We start from the raw sequence: 23556 nt of genomic DNA on the forward strand, positions 1-23556 counted from the left end.
TACCTTTCTTCCCTTCCATCCTCTCTTCATTCCTTCATCAGTAACAAAACTTATTCTACGAAAACTTGGTAGACAGTAATTCTCCTACTTCCCAGAAGATTTTTACATGATTAATGATTTTGTGAGATGAATAAAATTAGTATTTTTAATAGTTTTATCTTGCCAGTTTATAGACATTCTTGATATAGAAAGAACACTTCTGATGCCATGGAATATAATACAGCATGAGTTGAACCTGGTACTCCAAATTCAGAAAAAGCAAATACTTTAGGTAGGGATGGGAAATTTCCCCAAGCCATTATCACAAATAAAAAGTGAAATTGATATTAGCTTTTATTTTAAAGAGAAAAAGTGAAGCAGTCTGAAACGCTAAAAGGAAAGAAAGAGGACAAGAACTCTTCTTACGTGTCACCACTGTGTTTACGATCGGAGCGTCTCTTTCCTTTCCGTCTCTCAGGACTTGGATGCTGTAAACATATTCTACACCGGGGGTCAAGCCAGATACAACGATGCTCCCTGAGTCTGAAGTCACTTCTCGGGGTGCTTCCCCTCCCTGGCTGGGTCGTACACCCAACTAGAAGAAGGAAAGCAGAGTACACACTGAGGACAAACATGTTCAGAGCTGTGTACTGCTGAAAGGTTGCAGCTATACTTTACACAGTGTGAATGCCTCGAGCGACACAAGGTGATTCTCTCGGGGAACAGACTTGAGGATCTTAGCTCTATTATGTAATATATTGGCTGGAAATTCCCAGGGTGAAAGAGGTATCTTTAAAATTGCATTAAGGTGGCTTATAACACAAGGCTCCAGAGACACATCATTATATATTGTTCTTCTTCAGCTTTGGGCCACCTGGTTCTTCATTTCTACTTTGTGCTAAAAGAAATCCCCTAGCTCTCTCTTTAATCAGTTAACCACATTCAATTCACTTTTTAGTTGTCATTGAAAGGTACCAGTCCCTGTGGTTCTCTATATTGCAAAAATACTCTTTTTGAAGAAATATCATCTGTAGGATGATACACTACGAAGGAAGAATTTAAATGAATATGCCCACTGATTCAATCATAGCAGCCTAGGGTAACACTGTTATCAAACAGTATTTATGTCTACAGAAAATTCTTCATATGCTATAAGGCTTTTTGACTCATAATGACACTATTAAGAAAAACTTAAAAGGTGTACAAGCAATCTTCCAAAAAGATTTTCACTATATATGCAGCATAATCATTGATTGGGCACTGGCATACTCAAAGATAAGTTTTTTAAAAAATAAACAATTCCGAGTATGAGGATTTAGTATTGATTTCCTGTCATAAGGAATATTCCTCTCTCCATACTTTGAATGCTGAAGAAAGGAATTCTCTTAAGCATACTCATTTGTATCCATCACTTTCTAATATCATTACTTTAAAGACATAAATCCAGAAACTATAGGGAATACCTTAATCTTGACTTACATTAAGAGATTCCACCCACAGGGCTTTGAACACATTGGGATGAAACTGATTGGATGAAAGTGTGATTTTTAAATGACTCTGAGTTTAATTGGTCTCCCTAATTGGCTTTCAGGAACTCACTGACAGCCATTTAGAACAACAATACATCAAACTAAGCCATCTTCTATTTTTTTTCAAATGGAAAACCCTGGGGGGAGAAAGAGTAGCGAAAGCAACAACTAACAGTCCCATGCTAATGTTTCTCCTTTGCATGGAAAGCACTTTCACAGCTTCGCTGCATCTGTCAGCGGAGCATTTAGGGAGGTAGGCAAGACAGAAGTGTTGCAAGGCTCTGCTGTGGTGGTCAGAGAGGCAGGAGCAGCAGCAGGTAACAAAAGCCATGTCTGTTGACTCCCAAACAACCTGTCTCCATCTCCTGTGGGAAAACAAGAGCACCTCCTAGCTCTGTCACAGGAAACTGGGAACATCTTAATTTACCTTAAAACCAATCCTTGGTGCAGGGGTCCATGTGATGACAATGCTGGTCTCAGTCACCTCTGTGCTGTAAGGGGGTATGGAGCTCTGAGGCTGCACTGTGAAAGAGAATCAATGCACGTGTTCACACCTTGGAATAATACATAGCTGACTGCATAGAACAAGACAACAAGTTTTTTTTGTTTTTTTTTTTTTTTTTTTAATCGAGAATCTTAACTTTTCTCAACTGGTGGATCAAGAACCTGACATACATTCCTTCACTAGATGAAGATTTGGAGAAGGTTACGGCTTTTAAAGCTTTAATGCACCACTCAAATGAACTGGTTAAAATGTAGGTACTGATTCTGCAGGTTCAACAGGAAACACAGCAATCTGACAAACCTACAGATAAGGCCAATTCTGCAGGCCTGTGAATCACACCTGAGTAACAAAGGGCTAGAGGAACTCTGAGGAGGTCCCTTTCAATTCCTTAGATTCTAAAACTTGTGTCTTTTCATCAGTTTCCCAAATCATCAACATAACATCCCTTATAAATAGTTAAGATGGTTAAATTTTAGATAATGAACTTAAAATGCATTATGCTGAATTATTTCATAATGATGGCCAATTATTATTGGTTGTAGTTAGAGACTGCCACATAAAAGTTAAACAAAACCCTGCCACCATGTATATACTTTAAATTCCCTTTAATATGATTATTCATTCACAATATTACTGCATAAATTTAGTGTCTTACCACTAAAATTAGTGATTGTAAGTTTATTTTTGCATTTCCTAGCATCCTGAAACCACTGTTAATTCTGAGTGTAAAAAATATTAAAGAAAATAAAAGCACAGAAGAAAAAAGAAAATTCTGTACACACAAAATTATGGTAGATATTCCCAACAATCTTGCAGATATAAATTTAGAAAGGTGAGACCTCAGATGGCAAGGTATTTGAGTTGGGTGAGTTAATGCCAAGATTTTCAGATTTGATGGCTTCACAGTTCCTTCTTCTTTATGGCCCAATCAAATTCTGTTCCATTGGACAAGAAACTGCTGACTGCAGATATACTAAACTATGAGTGGCTAGTAAGACAGAGTTATCCTCCAGAGTTACATGCACATGGACTCAAAAGTCTTCAATCTTTACTCAACTCTGGTTAATTTTTTTTTTCTTTGCCATGGGGAATTTAGGTCCACTTTGCAATTCTACTTTTCTCTCCTGGTCAAGATTTCAATGTACAGTTCTGAATTTTTGTTTTTAAAATACTATGTGGGGCCGGCACCATGGCTTAACAGGCTAATCCTCCACCTTGCGGCGCCGGCACACTGGGTTCTAGTCCCGGTTGCCCCTCTTCCAGGCCAGCTCTCTGCTACGGCCCGGGAAGGCAGTGGAGGATGGCCCAAGTCCTTGGGCACTGCACCCGCATGGGAGACCAGGAGAAGCACCTGGCTCCTGGCTTCGGATCAGCGCGATGAGCTGTCCGCAGCGGCCATTGGAGGGTGAACCAATGGCAAAAAGGAAGACCTTTCTCTCTGTCTCTCTCTCTCACTATCCACTCTGCCTGTCAAAAAAAAAAAAAAAATACTATGTGGGAAAAAAGTCAAATATATGTGTGGGCTTCTTGGTAATGATGGCTCTCACAGCTGAACTGATATGGAGCTGGTTTAGAGAGCTATTTCATAAGTATGTCATCATTTTGATGGCATTGGGGTTGGGGGGAATAGGTTGAGTGACAAATGATCACTCTAGTGCCTCTGAAATCCCACACACCACTTGGCTGCTGCTGACTTTGCCAAAAATGCCCTGGCCAGCCCTGTGTGATCATTTTTAATGGCCCAGAAGAAACAATTCATTGAACAGTCAGTTTATTTGACTGAACATCTGTGAAAGCTACAACTTTTTCACAAATTACATTCTCTTTAACCATCCTGGGTTTTAGCACTGGGTATTTTCTATTCCTTGAGCCAGCCAGCTAGCACTTCCCAAGTTTAAGATGATGCTCTCTGCCTGGGAAGACCATTACAGGAAAATCACCAAACCACAAACCCGCAAACTGATGTCAAACAAAGAAGGCTGCGGTAAGTAGGAGCTATGAGTTCTGGCAGGTCTCGTTAGGTGAGGAGCAGCTGGCTGGTAAAGAAATAAAATTTTCTCTATCGATAAAGGAAGTAAGTGAAATTTTCCCCAGAAACAGCTTTTTTCCTCCCACTTTTCTCACATTTGCTCTTTAGAATTTACCACAAGTTATAAAACTGAAGAAAGTTATTCCCAGAATTCAGCTTAGTCAAACTGTAAAAAACTACAGGAAATTAAAGTAATTTCAAAAACATGCAAGCCTTGCTGATGTTTACAGTCTGAGGGAGTGCTCAAAAATTAAAGCCTTCATTGGTTAATTTAAATTTAAATTTGGTTGAAAACTGTTTTTATCATTCATTCTTCAATTAGTCATCTATTCAACAAACATTATTTGAAAGTACACTATGTACAAGGCACTGTGTTGACTTTTTCTAATGAAATTAGTTTTGACTCAGTGTTCTATCCAATGACGTATACTTTATAACACAGCATAAAATAGTATATCTAATAAATGAGCCTCCCAAAATACTTGAAATATATTATACTGACCCACTATCTCCACTTAATCATTGTTAGCATCGTTGAAAATGCTTTTTCTTTTATAAGCATTCTATCCAACAAAAGAAACTACATAAAATAGGTCTCATACTAAGGAATGAGAAAGACAATTATATAATTTTACATTTCAGTAAAGGATGGCATCTACTGAAAGACTATATTCACCGAAGTTCTCCACACTAATTCAATGAACAGCCATAAGAAATGCATATTTCATTTCACAAATCATTAATCAATTTTAGGCTATGTCAGATCCTTGTAACATAAAATAGAAAAATTATAGAGTGAATTTACTTGCAAATTAAAAGAAAATTTTACTTGTTTATGATTAACAATTACTTTGAAAAAAGGCTTCACTGGGAAAACTTCATATACCAGAGTTAAGTGGAAGGAAATATTTGGCAAATTATGACTTTCCAGGAGAAGTTTAGAGGATGTCCTCTGGAAAGTAAATTTCAGGTTTTTCCTTTTTTTTTTAAACAAATGAGTAGGCATTGACTTTTTGGGTGCTTTTTCACATATATATTTTTAAATTAGTCAAAGAGTATGTCTTACTGAAAACTCTGGGAAAATTTAGACCTAGTACACAGTTCTAATACATGCTGGAAAAAAGTGCTCATATTATGTGCTTCCATAATTCAAATTGCCAAGTTGAAAATAGTAGAGAATGTTTAACTAGGAATAGCAATTTAATAATTATTTGTTATAAAATGGAATGTACTTAGTAAATTCAGTTTTCAGGAAGACCTTTATTGTGATACAGATATGTAGGAGATTTAAGACCACTTCTTCTAAAATGTTGAGCAAACTGACAGGAATGACCAAAAATTATTGGTAGTATTTTCCCCTCTGTGGAATTTCAAGAGTAATTTATGGGAAAAAATGCTGTTCTGTTCTGCAGAAGTAGTTCAATCTTCTGCAGCCAACACTCATAAAGCAATCATTTCCTTAGCTTCTTGTTCTATTGGCTGGTTTCCACTCAATCTGTTGATATTTTTTATTCAGCATTTATGGCTACCATTTGATGCTGAAAGTAACAGAATGTAGGCTAGGTGGTTTTTTTTCTTGCTAAACTAGTGTTTGGACAATTCGTTTCATGCAATAAAATTTATTTAATAACAGGATGTTTTAAACCCACAATACTCAGAGTGCTAGCCCTGAAGGATATAATTAACTTAGCAATATTTACAAATCAACACAATGCTTTCTTCATTAAGAAAATCTTTTTTTAAAAATTTATTTGACAGATAGAGTTAGACAGTGAGAGAGAGAGAGAGAGAGAGAGAGAGAGAGAGAGAGAAAGGTCTTCTTTCCCTTGGTTCACCCCTCCAAATGGTTGCTATGGCCGGCACGCTGTGCAGATCCGAAGCCAGGAGCCAGGTGCTTCTCCTGGTCTCCCACGAGGGTACAGGAGCCCAAGCACCTGGGCCATCCTCCACTGCCCTCCCAGGCCACAGCAAAGAGCTGGACTGGAAGAGGTGCAACCGGGACTAAAACCCGGCGCCCATATGGGATGCTGGAGCCTCAGGTGGAGGATTAGCCAAGTGAGCCATGGAGCCGGCCCCAAGAAAATCTTACTACAAAATAATTATCAGGTGAACTAAACAGCACACTTTGTGATTTACATTCTGGCACAAGCTTCTTGGGTTGCTGCAGACCAATCACAAACCATGATCCATCAGCCAGTCCATGGAGCATACTCTGAGTAGCATCACTTTAAACTATGGACTGTTTTTTTTTTTTTTTCAAATTAACTTTTGCAAAATTGATGAACAAAAGAGAATCTTGTTAAGAATCTATGGCATCACTAAGAAAAGACTCATTTAAATTTTAACTTACGAGTAGTAAAGACTCCAGTGACTTTGGGGCTCTGGTTGTTGCCTTTCACAGCTATAAGGGTCACAGTGTACTCAGATCCAGGCTGTAGATTACGGAGTAGGTACTTTGAGGCTGTGGGCCCCACCTTGTGCTGCGTGGGCTGGCCTCCTCGGGTTGGGCCAATGGTCAGTTGGTACCCTGTTATGCGGGCCCGAGGTGGAGTCCAAATAACCAGAACACTTGAGTCCGTCTCATTGACAAACTGGAGGTTAGTGGGAGCATCCAGTTCTAGAAAGAAAGATGTAACATGTCAAGAAAGATTTCGATCAGTAATCACCACACTGAAATCTTAAAGCTTGATGAAATATTCCAAATTTTCTCTCTTTAAGGTTGAAACTAAGTGGGAGTCACAACCTTGGAAAAATTGAGCCATTAAGAGACTGAGTGCTATCTGCCAAAACTTTGTGTCAGTCATGAGAATCTGCTGATCCTTTCACTTGACTATGATCCTTTGGAAAAATCTAATTTTCTAGCAAGGCTTTCCCTTTACAATGAGAAACTAGAGTCACAGGTGCAAAAAACAAGGCAAAACATATTTACTGAACTCTGAGCCAAACAGATTAAGAGGGATAAAAACCCCAACAGAATGAGGGAAGAAGATGGCTTCAGATGGATCAAAAACAATTTTCTATGCCTTGCTTGAATAAACAATTCTTTACTAGGGAAAACAGCAGTTATTTTCAAATGGTTCAGATTAGCCAATAATTAGAACATCTAGTTAGATCCTCGGACTTGTGGTAGGCACTACCGGAGAGAGTCCTATCAATTGTGGGTTTCCTTCTTAAGTAGGAAAACCTGCAGTCTCCCCACAGAAATTTAAAACATCTTTTAGGTAGAGGAAATCTTTCAGACATTGTAAGCACAGTAATTGAGAGCATGGGCTTTGGAATCTGAAAGATGTAGGATTTAGAGCCAGAGCTATCATTTCTATTTCTGCAACTTAGTAGTTTCAGGACTTTTTAAAATCCTCAGTTTCTTCATATCCAACAGGAATGATAGCAAGATCTTCCTTCACAAAGTCAAAAGGACGATTAAACATGAGGAGGAAGTCTTGTAAAAAATTGAGCAAACTGATGCCCAACTACACTGAAAATTATTTTTTACACTCTACTGTGAAACAGTTAAGAGCCTACATTTTTAACTTTGATCTAGAAATATTTAGTTACACAGAAAAATGAACCCATGTTATCAGTCCAAGTGCCAATTAGCAAAGGAAATTAGGTTCTCTTATGTTCTCGCTTCTCAGTGTCGTTCCCCTGGTCCATGTATCTTGGTAATGGGCTACCACTTAGCAGCCATGGAGCTCGTGTGAGTTTCATTTTTCAAATTTAATGTGCTTTATGTCCCCTCTACATCCCCTTATTTTCTGGGTATTTTCCTACTCCAGCCCAGGAGTGGATAGGACACTGCACTTCATCACAGGCTGTAAGTGAGGGTGGAGAATTGAGGCAGGGAGGAAAAGTCAGGAGCAGGACGTACTGGTTGCCTGCTGTGCAGTCAGAGGCCTGCTCTCCCGTCCATGGTTCACGGCAAAGACCTTGAAGTAATAGGTGACTCCGGGGGACAGCCCAGTGATTTCTGCAAAGGTGTTCCTGCTGACGGGCAGCCTCTGTCCATGCTCCCCAGGCAGGTGGACAGGGAGCACATCCACACGGTAGCCGGTCACTGCGCTGTCAGGGGGTGTCCACATGATGGTGACCTTCACGTCCGTCACTTCCACAAACTGCAGGTCTTTGGGAGGGGGGACTTCATCTAACAGACAAGAGCCAACCAATCACCCACAGTTCCTGCTGAAGGTTATTTTTTTAAAAACAAGCCATTCTCCTGGACATGCTAAGCAATTCACAGAGCCTCTTGCTGCATAGCAATACAGTTTTGTTTTAACCAGATTATATGCTTTCTTTGCACACATTTTAATGGTTCAGTCATGCTGCCCATGGTATGATATTTGAAGCATTTATCTAAAATATATAGATGAGCAGATGAGTTTCCAGCATATGAAATGTCATATGGGGGCTGGGGAGTAAACACACACACACACACACATACACACACCTGCTAGATAAATATGGAAAAAATGTGGTGGTTTTTGTTTCACTGAATCATTTTATGATACTTAAGAGCAACAGCTGAAATGACTTTTAAGCTTGTGGGGAAAAATGTGAAGACTTGAGGGGGTTAGCTTTTACTCAAAAAGGACAATAGCTGGCTTTGATGCTACTTTGTACTGTAGACATTTCAGCTGAATATCCTAAGTTTAGGGAAAAAACTAGTATACAAAATCTCTTGGCTGTAGAGTAGAATGGCTGACAGAGACGAAACCACCTTCCTCAGATTCAGTCTTTGGCTTTACACATTCAGCCCTCTGCAGGAGGCTAACGGAATGAACACAATGGAGAGTGGCTTAATTCTCTAACAGAGAAGAGGGTACAAATGTTACCTGCTCCAGCCCTAAGGGTACAGATGCTACCTGCTGGAGCCCTAACAGATAGGACGCCATACAGTCTCTCTGCAGTTACCTGAACGTGGGACGCCAGTAGTTTCTTGCTGGATGAAAACAGGAGCACTCTCTTGGTTTTCTTCCACAGCATAGATCGTGATGTTATACTGAACACCAGGTTGCAAGTCACTGAGAGTGACGGAGTTGGCAGTTTCTGGAAGGTTGAGTTCCGTGCTACTACCTTCCACAGATGGTGAGTAGACTATTCTGTATCCTGCAGGGGCATGAGAAAAAAGTAAGATACACTGGTTTTCTGAAAGAGACTTTAAAAATCATGAATTTCCCTTTTCTAATAGCAAGGCTCTTTTTGACTCTTTCAACATTGTCATTTCTTATAATAATGGCTAATCAGCACAAATATAAAATAGGAAAAGTTATGTAAACTTTATTAAAACATATCATTCTTAAATACCTGAGATCCTTAATAAATGTCAGAGAAGGCATTAGATGAAAATATTCTGTTAAATCTCTTTTTCCTCTTTGAGCTCTGTGTGTTGGAAGCAATCAACAGCAAGAGCATGGTGTCCCCTGGCAATGTCTGTGTCCCTCAGGAGTCTCAGCTAGGAGGCACTGGAATCACCTAATGGGCTAAGGAGGCTACTCAGCTAACTCCTTAAGAATAAATTTTAGTAGCCTGTGGTGCAGCGTATTAAGCTACCATCTGCAGTGCCAGCATCCCATATGGGCAACGAGTTTGAGTCCTAGCTGCTCCACTTCAGATCCAGCTCCCTGCTAATATGCCTGGGAAAGCAGTGGAAGATGGCCCAAGATGGAAGATCTCTCTCTTTCCCTCTCTCTCTCTCCCTCTCTCTCTCTCTCTCTCTGTCTCCTCTCGGCCTTTCCCTCTCTCTGTAACTCTGACTTTCAAATAAACAAATAAATAATCTTTTTTTAAAAAAAAGAACTAAAGAAAATAAGAATAAATTTTAGAGTGATGTTTTCAAGAAAATTCTCTCTCTTCAATCCCAGGATGTTTGCTTTAAAAAGTCTATGAGCTGGCTCTGTGTGTGTGTTGTAGTATACATGTTGGTACAGTAGATGGTAAAATGGATTAAAGGGGAAATGATTCATAAGACAGTGGGGCTTGAGCTGGCATTGTGGAATAGCAGGTTAAGCAGCCCCTGTGACATGTGCATCCCCTATGGGCACCAGTTCAAGTCCCAGTTGCCTGACTTCTGATCCAGCTCCTTGCTAATGTACCTGGGAAAGCAGTAGAGCATGGCCCAAGTACTTGGGCCCTGCCACCTATGTGGGACACGCAGATAAAGCTCCTGGGTTCTGGCTTCAGCTTGGCCTAGCCCTGGTCACTGTGACCACTTGGGGACTGAACTAGTGGGTGAAAAGTCTCTCTCTCTCTCTCTTCATAACTCTGCCTTTCCAATAAATAAAATAAATCTTTAAAAAAGAAAGAAAGAAAGCAGGGCTGGGAGACTTGAAAACACTCAACTACACACACACACACACACACATGAAAACACACAAAACACCTCTAAAAATTGTATAAGACATTTAAAGTGATATACTGTTCCACAGCCAGAACCTGCCCCTCCACACCTATGCTGTCAAGATGAACCCAGTGGCCAAAGAAGGACGGGGCTAAGCTGACCTGTGATGGGTGCCTGGGGTCTGCTCCAGCGGACAACAATCGAGGTGTCATCAACTTGGTCCACAGTAGGGTCAGGAGGTGCATCAGGTGCTAAGAAAGAAAGAAAGGTAGACACGAAGCAAACATCAGGAAAGGTCGCAGTCTATGCTTTAGGGTTGTTTTAACACCATGCAGCATACATGTACCTGTTGTCTGTGAAGTAGACAGGATCAAACTCTGCTTTCCTTCTTCAGATATCTGATAGACATTTACAATGTATTTTCGGCCAGGAAGCAAGTCTGGGATGTTTACAGAAGTGGCTGTGCTTGGAAGATCTTTGAAATAAAAAGGAAAGGTTACCAGTTAGGGCAAAGCAACTCTTCACATGACTACAGAGATTATAAGGAAAGCATTTGGTAACTAATAGAGTACTTAAAATGTAATGTATTGGAGTGAAATGGACATTTGGAGATGTGAAGATTGTTTACAACCCTTGCCTCTACTGTTGAGGAGTTTATTTCTTCATACTATTTGTTGAACTCTTTGCTTAGTATAGGGTTAACCTATGACTATTAAGTAAATTGAAAGTAGATCTTTCTAAAATTGAAAGTGGGAACAGAAGAGGGAGGAGGAAGAAATGTTGGAGCATGGTTGGGAGGGAGGGTAGGGTGGAAAATGTCACTGTGTTCCTAAATCTCTATATATGAAATACATGAGACTCGTATAACTTAAATAAAATTTTAAAAAATAAGAACACTATTTTTAAAACTCATATTCAAAGGGAAAAAGACTAAAAGAAAGTATACTAATGGATAATCTGTAACTATCAAGGTACCATGCACTCTTTGCATCTTCCAACCTTTTACTTTAAGATGCAAAATTGTTAAAATCCACTGCCAAATTCTCCCTGCAGTGAGATAGGATAGAAGCTAAGGACAGAGGGATGGCAGGGGTGAGAGTAGCAGGGAGATTCTTTTTTCTGATCTAGGTCTGGTCACATGAGTAGATTCAGCTTATAAAATCTCATCCAGTTCTAAGCTTAGTATTTGTGTCCCTTTCAGCATGTTCATTATACTACAGTAACATTCTGTAAAGGCCCCTGACTATGAGAGTTTGGAAAGCATGAATGAGAGTACTGTGAATTCCCAAGGCCTAACACTGCCAGCTGCAGTGCTCATTCTGGTGATTATTAAAATGCAAAAAAATAGCTTTTGTTCCAGGAAACTGCACCCAAGCAAATGCATGGTGCAGCTCTCATTGGGACTAGGAAAATATGAGGTTGGCTCAGAAAAAAAAAACAAACCCAGCTTAGCTCTAGAAAGTGTCAGTGCTTCTAGTTTCTGCCAGGGGTAGTTTGTTCAGGCTGAAGCATCAACTAGTTCCAAGGGACAAAAACCACCTGCCTAGAAGGCCCCTCCCATGGTGAGGGGCTACCCAACAGTCCCTCCAAAGCTATCACATCGAGGTGCGTTGAACTTACCAAGGTACTTGGGTTCATCTCCCTCCTCACTCAGCTCGTACTCCACCAGGAATCCTGACACAGTGTCGGAAGCTGAGACCCACGAGACCACAAAGCTGCTGGCTGTGATTTCAGTCACGGATTCAGAAGTGGCCACAACAGGCGACAACGGCGTTGTTTCCCCTGTCACTGTGTTGCCTACAGAGTCACAGGGAGAGGAAAGTGAGCCTTCAGCCATCTGGAATGTTTACCACCTTGGTCTACAGAGTAGCACTTTTAAATACACAGAGGTGGCATGCCCAGGAGAATATGAATTGAGGATAGCACTTCCTGAGGACAGCCCCACTCTGAGAACTTGGGCACAGACATGAGGGTGGCAGGGCACGTACTGGTCACAGGTGTGCTCGTGCTGGTGGTGGTGAAGTCAAAGCGTGTCACCTCTCTGTGGCCATACTGCTGGATGCTGATGAGTTGCCCCTCATACGTTACTCCTGGTCTCAGGCCTTTGATGGTATAGGAGTTTAAGTGGCCTGGAATGGTGGCTTCCTTCCAACGGCCTACTGAATTTTTCTGAAAATTTAAAAAGAAAAACGATCACACACATGTGTACAAAGATGGACATTCAGAGATGATATGCAGTGATCTTCAAAATAGAATGAGGCTTATGTAGCTCCATTCTGGGGGAAATCCTGGAGAGCTGGAATCAGCACAGGGACCTGTGCCAAGTGTGTTAATATTAATAATGATCATTAGAATCAATAATTATGGATAGTCTGCCCTGTGCCATGCTCTGTGTTGTTTCACTTGAGTTCTCCCATTAATTTCCATCTCTCTTCCTCCTTGTTGTCCCATTTTATAGGTGGAAAAACTGTTAAGTCCTGCACTCAAGGTCATACCATTATAGATGCTGGGTACCTTCTTTTTTTTTTTTTTTTTTTTTTTTTTTTTTTTTTTGCCAGATGCATTATTTAATATCAATGACATAGTTAAGATAAACCTAAGTTTCCTCTCTCCCAATTTCTTTATTTCTGAAAGTAACACAGGTATACTCTTCTCTAACATGGGAAAAGGCCATCTATTCTATTCTTTTAACATGCTTGGGATATAGTTCAAGATTTATGCTCTGCAGATACACTCCAGGGCATAACAGCACTCTGACTCAGTTTCTAGGGCCATTATAAACAACTGGGCTGCCTTTGTGACTCACTCTTGGGTATGAACTACGCCATCATGAGTGGCTGGCCAACTTTGGGCAAGGCTGCAGAAAAATGCAATTCCCGTTTACTTAATCTTTTGTTTCCAGTTTACATTTTCACATCCTGTCCAACTTCATTAATAGGTCATAAAACTCATTGCAATAAAATATGTGGAAAAGAAACACTTATTTCAAACAAGATGAACAAGTGTAAATACCCTAAATAGAAATCTGTCGGAGCCAGCATTGTGGCACAGCGGGTTAACGCCCTAGCCTGAAATGCCGGCATCCCATATGGGTTCAAGACCCGGCTGCTCCACTTCCCATCCAGCTCTCTGCTATGGCCTGGGAAAGCAGTAGAAGATGGCCCAAGCCTTGGGCCCCTGCACCTGCGTGGGAGACCCGGAAGAAGCTCCTGGCTTCAGATCGGTGCAGTTCCAGCCATTGCAGCCAACTGGGGAATGAACCACCAGATGGAAGACCTCTCTCTCTCTCTCTCTCTCTCTGCCTCTCCTCTCTCTGTGTAACTCTTACTTTCAAATAAATAAATAAATCTTTTTAAAAAAAGAAATCTGTCAAAACACACTCATATCCAATGATTTTCTAAAATTAAACTATCAGCCAGTGTCTCCATAGTTTAAATACCCAATTGGGCTGGCCAGTGGTACAGTAAGCTAAGCTGCCACCTGCAGTGCTGGCGTCCCATATTAGAGTGCCAGTTGGAGCCCTGACTACTCCATTTCAGATATGTTGGCTGAAAAGCAAGGAAAAAAGAAAAAAAAAAAACATTTGATAAACCAAGAGACAACACAGTATTCAAAGTTTGTAGAGGAATACTCACAGGTCTCCACCTGAGGATGTACTTGGAGATGTGAGATGGTTCTGGTGCATTCCATTGAATGGGGTGGGAGTTCGGCTGACTGGGGGTCTCAGTAATAATTACTTGGACAGGACCACTTGTGCCTGAAAATAAATATGTGGCATTTGCTTATCTTGGGTATCTACTCACTTCTACTAAAAATTTAATGTGCATTGTCATTGTTAAAGACAGTTTTACCTATAAGAAAATATAAGCATAATAAAAATTAGCTGGGATTAGTTAATCCTTTATATACTGACATTGGAAGTCAGTGTAACATATCCAACTTTTAGCAGTTAGTTGTCCGTCCCTCTTATGAGAAATGAAAATAGCATTTATTTATAACACATATATTTTAAAAATTTAAATTCTTAGGCCAGCGCCGCAGCTCAATAGGCTAATCCTCCACCTTGCGGCGCGCCAGCACACCAGGTTCTAGTCCTGGTCGCGGTGCCGGATTCTGTCCCGGTTGCCCCTCTTTCAGGCCAGCTCTCTGCTATGGCCCCGGAGTGCAGTGGAGGATGGCTCAAGTGCTTGGGCTCTGCACCCACATGGGAGACCAGGATAAGCACCTGGCTCCTGGCTTCGGATCAGCACAATACGCTGGCCATGGCAGCCATTGGAGGGTGAACCAACAGCAAAAAGGAAGACCTTTCTCTCTGTCTCTCTCACTATCCTCTGCCTGTCAAAAAAAAAAAAAAAAATTTTAAATTCCTCTTAGCTTAGTCTCTGTTCTAGTTTTAAAGTAGGGATCTGCCCTAACACAAAAGATGTGATACAGATTATAGACTTCATTTACTTACTACAGTAAAGTTTCAAAGCAAATTTTTTTCCTTTTTAAAAATTTTTATTAATATATTGAGAACAGATTTCATGTATTTCGCAGATACAATTCTAAGAAGATAACCATACTTTCTCCCTCTTTCCCTTCCTCAAGCCCTCCTGCTTCCTTCTTTTTCTAAAAACAAATTTTAATTAGTGGAAGTCTTTATCAAGAATGAATCTATTTAAGAAGGAAATATTCCCAAGGCCATGTTACATGATGTAAACAAATACATTTCTAAATGAGTGAGAATCTTAGACAAATAGGCAAAGGTAATAATTAAAGACAGTTTTATTTCTCATCAGTCTAAGCTTTCTACCCATTGAGAAGAAGAAATCTAGCTTTACTTTCACTCAAGAAGTATACTCTAAAATCATCAAATTATTAAATCAAACATTTTCTTCCAAAGCAGTAATCTACTGAAATGACACTGTGAAGTATAAATTCAACACTTTCACATCTTGGGATGAATGATTGCTACCAACAAAATTTGAAGTATGGATTTGACTCTTTTGTTTAAAAAAGAAAATTTAGGGAAGGGAATCAATTTCTAAATAGACTTTGTTTATGATGATAATAGCATACCTAAAAAATGTATGCTTGCAGGACAGAAAATTGTGTTTTCCTAAACACTGTCTGTATTCCTATGTCAATCAATATTCAACCTACTAAAAATTAAAAAAAAAAAAAAAGTTCCAGGGCAAGCCTTATAGCTCAGTGGGTAAAACCACTGTCTGCAATGCCAGCATCCCATATGAGTTCTAGCTGCTCTGCTTCTGATCCAGCTCCCTGCTAATTCACCTGAGAAAGCAACAGAATAAGACGTTGGCCCCTTGCACCCATGTAGAAGAGCCAGATGGAATTCCAAGCTCCTGGCTTTGGCCTAGCCCAGCCCCAGCCATCACAGCCATTTGGGGAAGGACCTGCAGGTGGCAGATCTCTCTTTGTATGTCTCTGTCTTTCCCTTTCTCTCTGTAACTCTGCCTTGCAAAAAAATAAATAAATCCTTTTTTAAAGTTTCTTGTAACAAACTTTCCAAAAATTTCTTATTGATATAATTAGTTAAACAGTACAAAATTTTGCTATTTAATAAAGTACTTGAAATTAGTAATAGATTTAAGTTTCTGGAAGCTCCTAGGGAAAAATATATTGATTTTCAAACTTAATTATTATCTTAGCTGTTAAGTTCTCTTGGAAAACAAAGCTTGCTCCAGCAGAACGAACATGCTACCTTTGGAACTGTGTGTACTCAGAAGCTTAAGGATAAATACTCACTTCTACACTGGGAATACTCCCAAGCTGGTTGAAGACTTACAAATGTTTTCTGGGTCTTAATTTCATTTAGTACCTGTATTTCCAAGCCACATGAATACTGAAATTCACATATGACATTCCCAGTTTCCCATTCTAAAGTAGCATAGACTTCCCAGGACATGCAAGATATCTAAATCAATTGGCAAGTTGTCAACTCCCTGGTGCCCTTTGAATCACCCCTTCTGTTCACAGAAACCTCACCAATGTAAGTAAGTTTCTAAAGATGATACTTACCCATAATCTTGGAGATGTGACTATTTAGTACTTTCTTGTAAATGGAAATATGGGTCTATCATGTCCTTAAATTATTTATGATAATTGGCATAAGGTTAACTATTGACCCTTTAAAGAAATTGTATTATACTCTCCTCAGGTAAAGAGACACGTGATATGTGTATTTTTAGTTTGTCAACCATGATTTTGAGGGGAAAAACTTCTGATGGCTTTTCAAGTTTATAAAGACAACACAAATACATTTTGCAGTCCCTTATGACTGGTCATCCTCCTTTGGCCACAGAGACAGGCAGAGGGTAAGAAGGGGAAGAAGGAGAAACAAAAAGACTCTGGTGATGATTTGACACTGATCCTAGTGGCACAATCCCAGAGAAGCTTGTTTTCTTAATGAAACTTCAATCAGTGATCTGAAATTCTGTTCTAAAATGTAGGCTTAGCCATAGCCCACCTTTAATGTAACTACACTGATCAGCATTAGGGACTTAGCACACCTTCTCCCCAGAAGTAAAGAGACTGTAAGTTATTTGCTGGGTTAATTCAATTCCTGTTCATCACTACACTCTACCCTATACCACAACGAATTTGAAGACAGGGAAGCTGAACCTTGTTTTGTTATATTTGCATTATTTAGATGTCAATTTTTTGATAAACCTTTTGATAATGACTAATTGGCACAATGTTTTAAATTAACCTATTTCACATATATGATCGTCACTGTGAAATTGTTATTTCCTCTCTTATTTAATATGATCAAACTAACAATAATATAGTGAAGTAAAGACTTGATATGATGCCAATATTTTTAAAATCAGTTGAACACAAGGTCAAAATGAATTATTTCCAGTAAAAGTGACCCTGGAGATGTTAAACATTCATGATTTTTTGACTCTATCCTTTTTTTCTCTATTTAATTTGCTGAGATCTGTTCGTTCCTAGTTGCTTATTGACAAAACAAATGCCTCTTATCTTCTGTTAGTTTGAACAACTCTACCAAGTCCTCTATTGGAGCAACAAACAGGGCAAGGCTCAGAGACAACCTTCTGGTAATTTGCTCTGCGTTCTTCCCACACTCTCAAAGCCCCACACAGGAGGCATAAACCACTCAGCAAACCAGGTACACGGATAAGCACCAGAGCAGATGAAGTCAAAAGCCAGTATTCTCTCCCTCAAACTCCTTCTACACTCAAGGGGGCTTTTGGTGTTACCCTTTTTAGAGTAGGAAAAAAGTCAACTTGTAGATTTCAACACAGAAGGACTCCTTCCTATTCAGATTTTCTCTCTAACGTGTCTACCTACATGCTTCCAGCTAACAGCTAGGTGGACAAGCTTATTTTAACTGAGAGAGAGAGCAAAATGTTCTCTAAGTAAATCAGGAGAAGATAATTTTCAGCAAATTGCCACATCAATAACAATCATAAACATGAAAATACAGGATTTCTTTTAGATATTTCTATCTAAATTATTTAGAACAGGTCTCCAAAATGTTTATGGAAATTTTGTATCAGGTGCAAACTGCATGGATTTCAATTTTTTTTGCATCAAAATAAACTTATTTCTCTTTTTAAAAAGATGTGTATAGGGGTCAGTGCTGTGGCATAGCGGGTAAAGCTGCTGCCTGCAGTGCTGGCATCCCATATGGGCACCGGTTCAAGTTCTGGCCACTCCACTTCCAAACTAGCTCTCAGCTATAGCCTGGGAAAGCAGTAGAAGATGGCCCAAGTGCTTGGGCCACTGCACCCGCGTGAGAGACCTGGAAGAAGCTCCTGGCTCCTGGCTTTGGATTGGCGCAGCTCCAGCTGTTGTGGCCATCTGGGGAATGAACCAGCAGATGGAAGACCTCTCTCTTTCTCTGCCTCTCCTTCTCTCTCTGTGTAACTCTTACTTTCAAATAAATAAATAAATAAATAAATATTAAAAAAAAGAGATGTGTATATTTATTTGAGAGGAAGAGTGATAGAAAGGGAGAGACAGAGATCTTCCATCTGTTGGTTCATTCCCCAAACACCACCAACAGCTGGACTAGGCCAGGCCAAATCCAGGAGCTAGAAACTCCATCTGGCTGTTCCACGTGGGTGGCAGGAACCCAAGTATTGGTCTACCATCGGTTGCCCTGCCTACCAGATGCATTAGCAGGAAGCTGGACCAGAAGAGGAGTAGCTGGAACTCGACTGGCACTCTGATATGGGATACAGGTGTCTCAAACAGTGGCTTAAGCCACTGTGCCACAATGCCTACCCCCAAAACTACATCTTTTATTTCTCTTTTTTCCATGAACTTTTTTGAAGTACCCTCATACTTTCTGAATTTACAGTACTTTTGCAATATTTAAAATTACATAACAATTTTTGAAAAGTTTTAAGTGATTTTTATACCTAAATCCACCAAGAAATGGATTTTAAGAGGCAAGTCAATCTATTCTGCGACCCTGAGAAAGCAGTCATCTTCTTCATCCCTGCTAGTGTTTGAGGGTGAAGAGCCGAATCTTTAAAACATATAGAAAAGATGCAATTGGGTGATTGGTATTTAGATAATCTATGGCTAGTGTGTTAGTGCTGAAAGGAATTTTAAATGTTGTTATCTCCCTATTTCTCATTTGACAATTTCCCCATTTTACCAAGCAGAAAATGTAGGAGTGGAGCTTCATGTATGTCTCTTTAGCAGTGAACAGAACGCTGGGACCCAAGCCTTAGCTAACATTGCTATTGGTCACATGGTTCCATATCTTGTTTTCTGTGGCAGAATCTCTTATCACATTGTGGAGGAACTCAGTTAAATCAGTCTTAATTTTGTCACATGCACATTTTGCTGCCCTGAAGATTTCTTTGTTTTTTAACGGAGGCCATGTTTTATATCTAAAGTTAAAGAAGGTTTAGGAGACTTGGTATTACAATAGTTGCTCAAATAATTAGGCTTTCATAATTTAACAGTTTTTATAACAGTTCAATGGATATTAAATTCACTTTTTCTTACAAAAATGAGCTAATGATACCTACAGCTATACATGATGTCTTTGTGTCCTGAAAAAAAACCAGCAATAAACATTTCAGAGTATTTGAACTGCGTGGGCAGAGTTGACCAAGTTACTCAATTGTTGGCCCTGGATACTTTGCTCCAGACTCCATTGATCAAACCAATGAAAAGTTTGACAAAAAAAGTCCCCAGATGACATGTCAAGGGCACACATACCCTATGTTGTATTTCATATCACTTCTCCAAGAAACCTCTCAGTTAAGAACCATAATATAAAATCCCGATCCATTAGTCCCTGAATAATTCAGTTCAAGGTTCCTATTTTTTTTTTTTTGACAGGCAGAATTAGACAGTGAGAGACAGAGACAGAGAGGAAGGTCTTCCTTCCATTGGTTCACCCCCCAAATAGCCACTACGGCCGGCGCACTGTGGCTGGCATGCTGCGCCCATCCGAAGGAGCCAAGTGCTTCCTCCTGGTCTCCCATGCGGGTGCACAGCCCAAGCACTTGGGCCATCCTCCACTGCCTTCCCGGGCCACAGCAGAGAGCTGTATGGAAGAGGAGCAACCGGGTCTGAACTGGCTCCCTAACCGGGACTAGAACCTGGAGTACCGGCGCTGCAGGTGGAGGATTAGCCTAGTGAGCCACGGCGCCAGCCAAGGTTTCTATTTCCATGTATGGATTTGAGATAAAATTAGCTGGAGTGTTTTAACCCAATGGAATGTTCTCATCTAAAAAATAAAATTATATACAGGCACTTTTCAGTCTTCCATAGCTTTTACTTAATGGAGGGAAAAGGGAAAATAATTTTAGTTAAAAGTTTGTTCAATGACAGTGATTTGGGAAAAAGATAGGAAACAGAGGAGACCCCAGCTTAGCCATTCAAGTATTAATAAACACTTGATCCTGCTCTGTTCCATTTTTCTTTTGTAGTAAAAGAGCTACTTACCTGGATAGGTCTGCAAAGGTTGGCAATGCCACTCCCCAATGCCTCGGCCATAGCAGTAGCACTGGTATCTGACACCATGTACGTACTTCTCCCATGAGTCTCCAATTTGATAAAATGTTCGGGTTTCTGAGTCCTGGCATTGGTCTAAAATATATGTAAAAAAGATTAACAGCCTTGAAGACTTCAAGATACACACTTAGTTTCAGTGTTCTAGAGCATATGTTTTTCATCTGAATACAAATTTACAACTGTCCTTTCAAATATATGCAGTTGAAAAAATAATTTGATCACATGCTTTACCTTAGAGGGTAATTAGAAGGAAAAAGTACTCATTGGAAGCAAAATTTAGTTTTCTAAAAGGAAAATACTACAAAATAAAAGAATTCAGTATATATTGATAATATGAATATAACTTGAGAGAAAAATAAATTAGATATTGTGCTTTACCCTTATAAATGCCACTGACTTACCACTGAATAGCAAAGGAAAAAAATCTGCAATCATTTTATTTTACATAGTTCTTTAAAATTTAGAGGAACTAATTTTACATGGGAATTAATGAACTAGATTTTCATAATCAGTGCTTGTCAAGCAGCTTGTAAAATAATTGCCCAAGTTTCTCTCTCAGACTTGGCAAACTGTGAGCAACCTCTGTTTCAATAAAAGGAATATTAATGGGTTCCCTTAAACTTTGGAGTGCTGGTAGCATAACTCTTTCAAGGGTCAACCTTCCCTAGGTGCTCAGTTCTATTATAAAGGAGCAGCCTAAAGAATTCAGTCTTTTGGAGGAAGGTGTTTACTGGCATAATCCTTTGCCCATTTTATTGCACAGTCAGTACAGGAAAGTTCCTTTTCATTACATGGACTATTTTTAAGATTCAGAACCCAAGAATTAATTCCTTTTAATTAAAATAGACCTGTGTTTATTGCCAAATTCATAAAAAAAAATTGGGACTAGCAATAATATCAAGATTATATATTGGTTCATGATTAAAAAAAGTCTTGGCAATGCCCTCTACAAGCACCTGATCAAAGTCTACGCTCAACTTTGCTCATGTAAAATCAAATAACTCTCCTTATCTGAAACTTTCTAATCATTCTCTGTGTCCCAAATGAAGATGAAGCTACTTACCCACGGGATCACACTTCCACCTGCCTCGGCCTTGACCAAAACAGGTGCAATTGAGCATGTGCCCCTCTTCATGACGCTTGTGGAATGTGTCATTCACGTTGTAAGTGATGTCATCAACAATGCATTGATCTGTTCAGGAAACAGTTGAATGAGTGAAGAACCTTTTAAAGTTTCATTGATGAGATACAATTCTTTCCACTTAATTATTAACATCTTCCACTAAAGTAACTTTTCTACTAGTGTATGACAAATTTTTCAAAGCTTAATAATAGTTTTGTTAAAAATATTCTCTTATAGACTTACAGATGTCAAAAATTCAAGTATATGAAATATACACCTCTATATAAAGCTATTTTTTGAATAAATGCATGTCTTAGTATTACGTTCTGCTTAGTTAACAATTTCCTTTAAATCTATGCTTGGTGTAAGAGATCAAACATATTTATACAGCATCTAGCATACTGTGATGCCCTGGCCTTTGGAATGAGAAGGAGAGGAGATATTTAGATTTGGGAATGAAATAACATCTACAGTATTCATAAAGTTAAAAAAAAAAACCTAGGTGAACTCTGTTCCTCACTATGAAAGACCCTGAGAAAATTACTCTCCTTTGTCCTGTCTCAGCTTCCTCCGTAAAATGAGGCACTGGTCTGCACGCCTTATTAAGGCCCATTCAACTCCACAAAATTGTATGCAATTATTATTCTTCCTTGATTTGTTACTCACTGTGCACCACAAAAGAAACAAATTCAGGCCAATATCTACACAGATCTAACTACATGGGATATTAATTAGTGCAAACTTCCACCTAAACATGACTTTTCAAACCAAAGAAATAGAAAACTAAAACAGTTTTAATAAATCAAGAACTCCTGATATGTATTTGTATCCAAGGAGGAAAACTTGATTTGGACAAAGGAGATTAGTCCCTCTCTGTAACTGTCTCCTTAAATTTGGATCTGCAAGGGTCTGATTTTAGAATAGCAGTCTTTTTCTTTATAGAAATTATTCCATCTTTTCTAGCCATGAATCCAGTAGACTAACCTCAGGCTCAAAGGATCAAATATTTGTGTTCTTGCCTTTGAAGTCATCTTTTTGGATCAGCGTAAACATTTCTAGGAATGTTTCAGAACCTTAAAATGGCTGTGCCAGCCTTTTTTTTTTTTTTTTTTTTAAGATTTATTTATTTATTTGAAAGTCAGAGTTTCAGAGAGAGAGAGAGAGAGAATTTTCCAATTGCTGGTTCACTCCCTAGATGGCCACTACTGCTGGGATTAGGCCAGGCCAAAACCAGGAGCTTCACCCAGGACTCTCACATGGATGGCAGGGTCCCAAGTATTTGGGCCATCTTCTGTTACTTTTCCCAGGCCATTAGCAGGGAGCTGGATCAGAAGTGGAGCAACCAGGACAGGAACTGGTGCTCATATGGGATGCCCATGATGCAGGTGGCAGCTTTACTCACTACACCACAATGCTGGCCCAGTGTCAGCTTTTGTTAACTGGTTATGTGAAATGCTAACCTTATCCAGCACAGTAGAATAATAGAGCAGTGTGGCATATTCCTTTCCCTGCTTTTGGCAAAATACAAGTTTTACCTGAAAGTCTGCTGCTTTGGGTATACTTTGAACTCAGATGTTTTCATGAATAAGCCAGCATACCTCGGAGCTGGGAGTAGGCGACACATGTCCATTCCCCACGGCCATTCCCAACACAGGTGCACCTCATCATGTGGCCCATGTCATGTTGCTTGTCCCACTGATCTCCAATGCGATACATGACCCCTTCATTCGTTGTACAGATTTCTTCATGGGCTGTTTGGAAATAGAGGAGAAATGCACTGGTAAATGATCACAAGATCTAAACAGGTTTGGTTTGGATGTAATGTTACCAGTTTAGTTGGATCATCTAAGAACATTCACTCACAAAGAAGCCTTGTGTATCTCAAAGGAATCTCTGTGCTCCTGATGCAGATACCAAGGTTTGAGCCCCGGAGGCAGAAGGCCTTGTCCCAAGAGAAGGCATGTTGCAGCGTATCATTACAAGAAGGGCTAGAGGATGTTCAGCCAAGATAATACTTCACATACACTCCAAGGGCTCACATTGTTC

The 23556-nt window shown here is 39.6% G+C and overlaps 1 protein-coding gene across 12 annotated transcripts in view; it reads right to left on the reverse strand.

Annotated features, from left to right (window-relative positions):
* FN1 (fibronectin 1) overlaps nucleotides 1-23556 on the reverse strand; it is a 70124-nt gene that overhangs the window by 34422 nt on the left and 12146 nt on the right. For all 12 annotated transcript variants that reach the window (XM_062191326.1, XM_062191335.1, XM_062191298.1 and 9 more), the window contains exons 10-22: nucleotides 23109-23261; nucleotides 21451-21579; nucleotides 20319-20462; nucleotides 14012-14133; nucleotides 12365-12545; nucleotides 11997-12173; nucleotides 10723-10851; nucleotides 10538-10627; nucleotides 8951-9145; nucleotides 7911-8183; nucleotides 6393-6659; nucleotides 1936-2030; nucleotides 406-574 (exon numbers count right to left, since the gene is read on the reverse strand). In XM_062191326.1, the coding sequence (XP_062047310.1) occupies nucleotides 406-574; nucleotides 1936-2030; nucleotides 6393-6659; nucleotides 7911-8183; nucleotides 8951-9145; nucleotides 10538-10627; nucleotides 10723-10851; nucleotides 11997-12173; nucleotides 12365-12545; nucleotides 14012-14133; nucleotides 20319-20462; nucleotides 21451-21579; nucleotides 23109-23261 (2124 nt within the window). The remainder of the gene's footprint in view (nucleotides 1-405; nucleotides 575-1935; nucleotides 2031-6392; nucleotides 6660-7910; nucleotides 8184-8950; nucleotides 9146-10537; nucleotides 10628-10722; nucleotides 10852-11996; nucleotides 12174-12364; nucleotides 12546-14011; nucleotides 14134-20318; nucleotides 20463-21450; nucleotides 21580-23108; nucleotides 23262-23556) is intronic.

Source organism: Lepus europaeus, chromosome 1, assembly GCF_033115175.1.
Source record: "Lepus europaeus isolate LE1 chromosome 1, mLepTim1.pri, whole genome shotgun sequence".
Taxonomy (NCBI): Eukaryota; Metazoa; Chordata; class Mammalia; order Lagomorpha; family Leporidae; genus Lepus; species Lepus europaeus.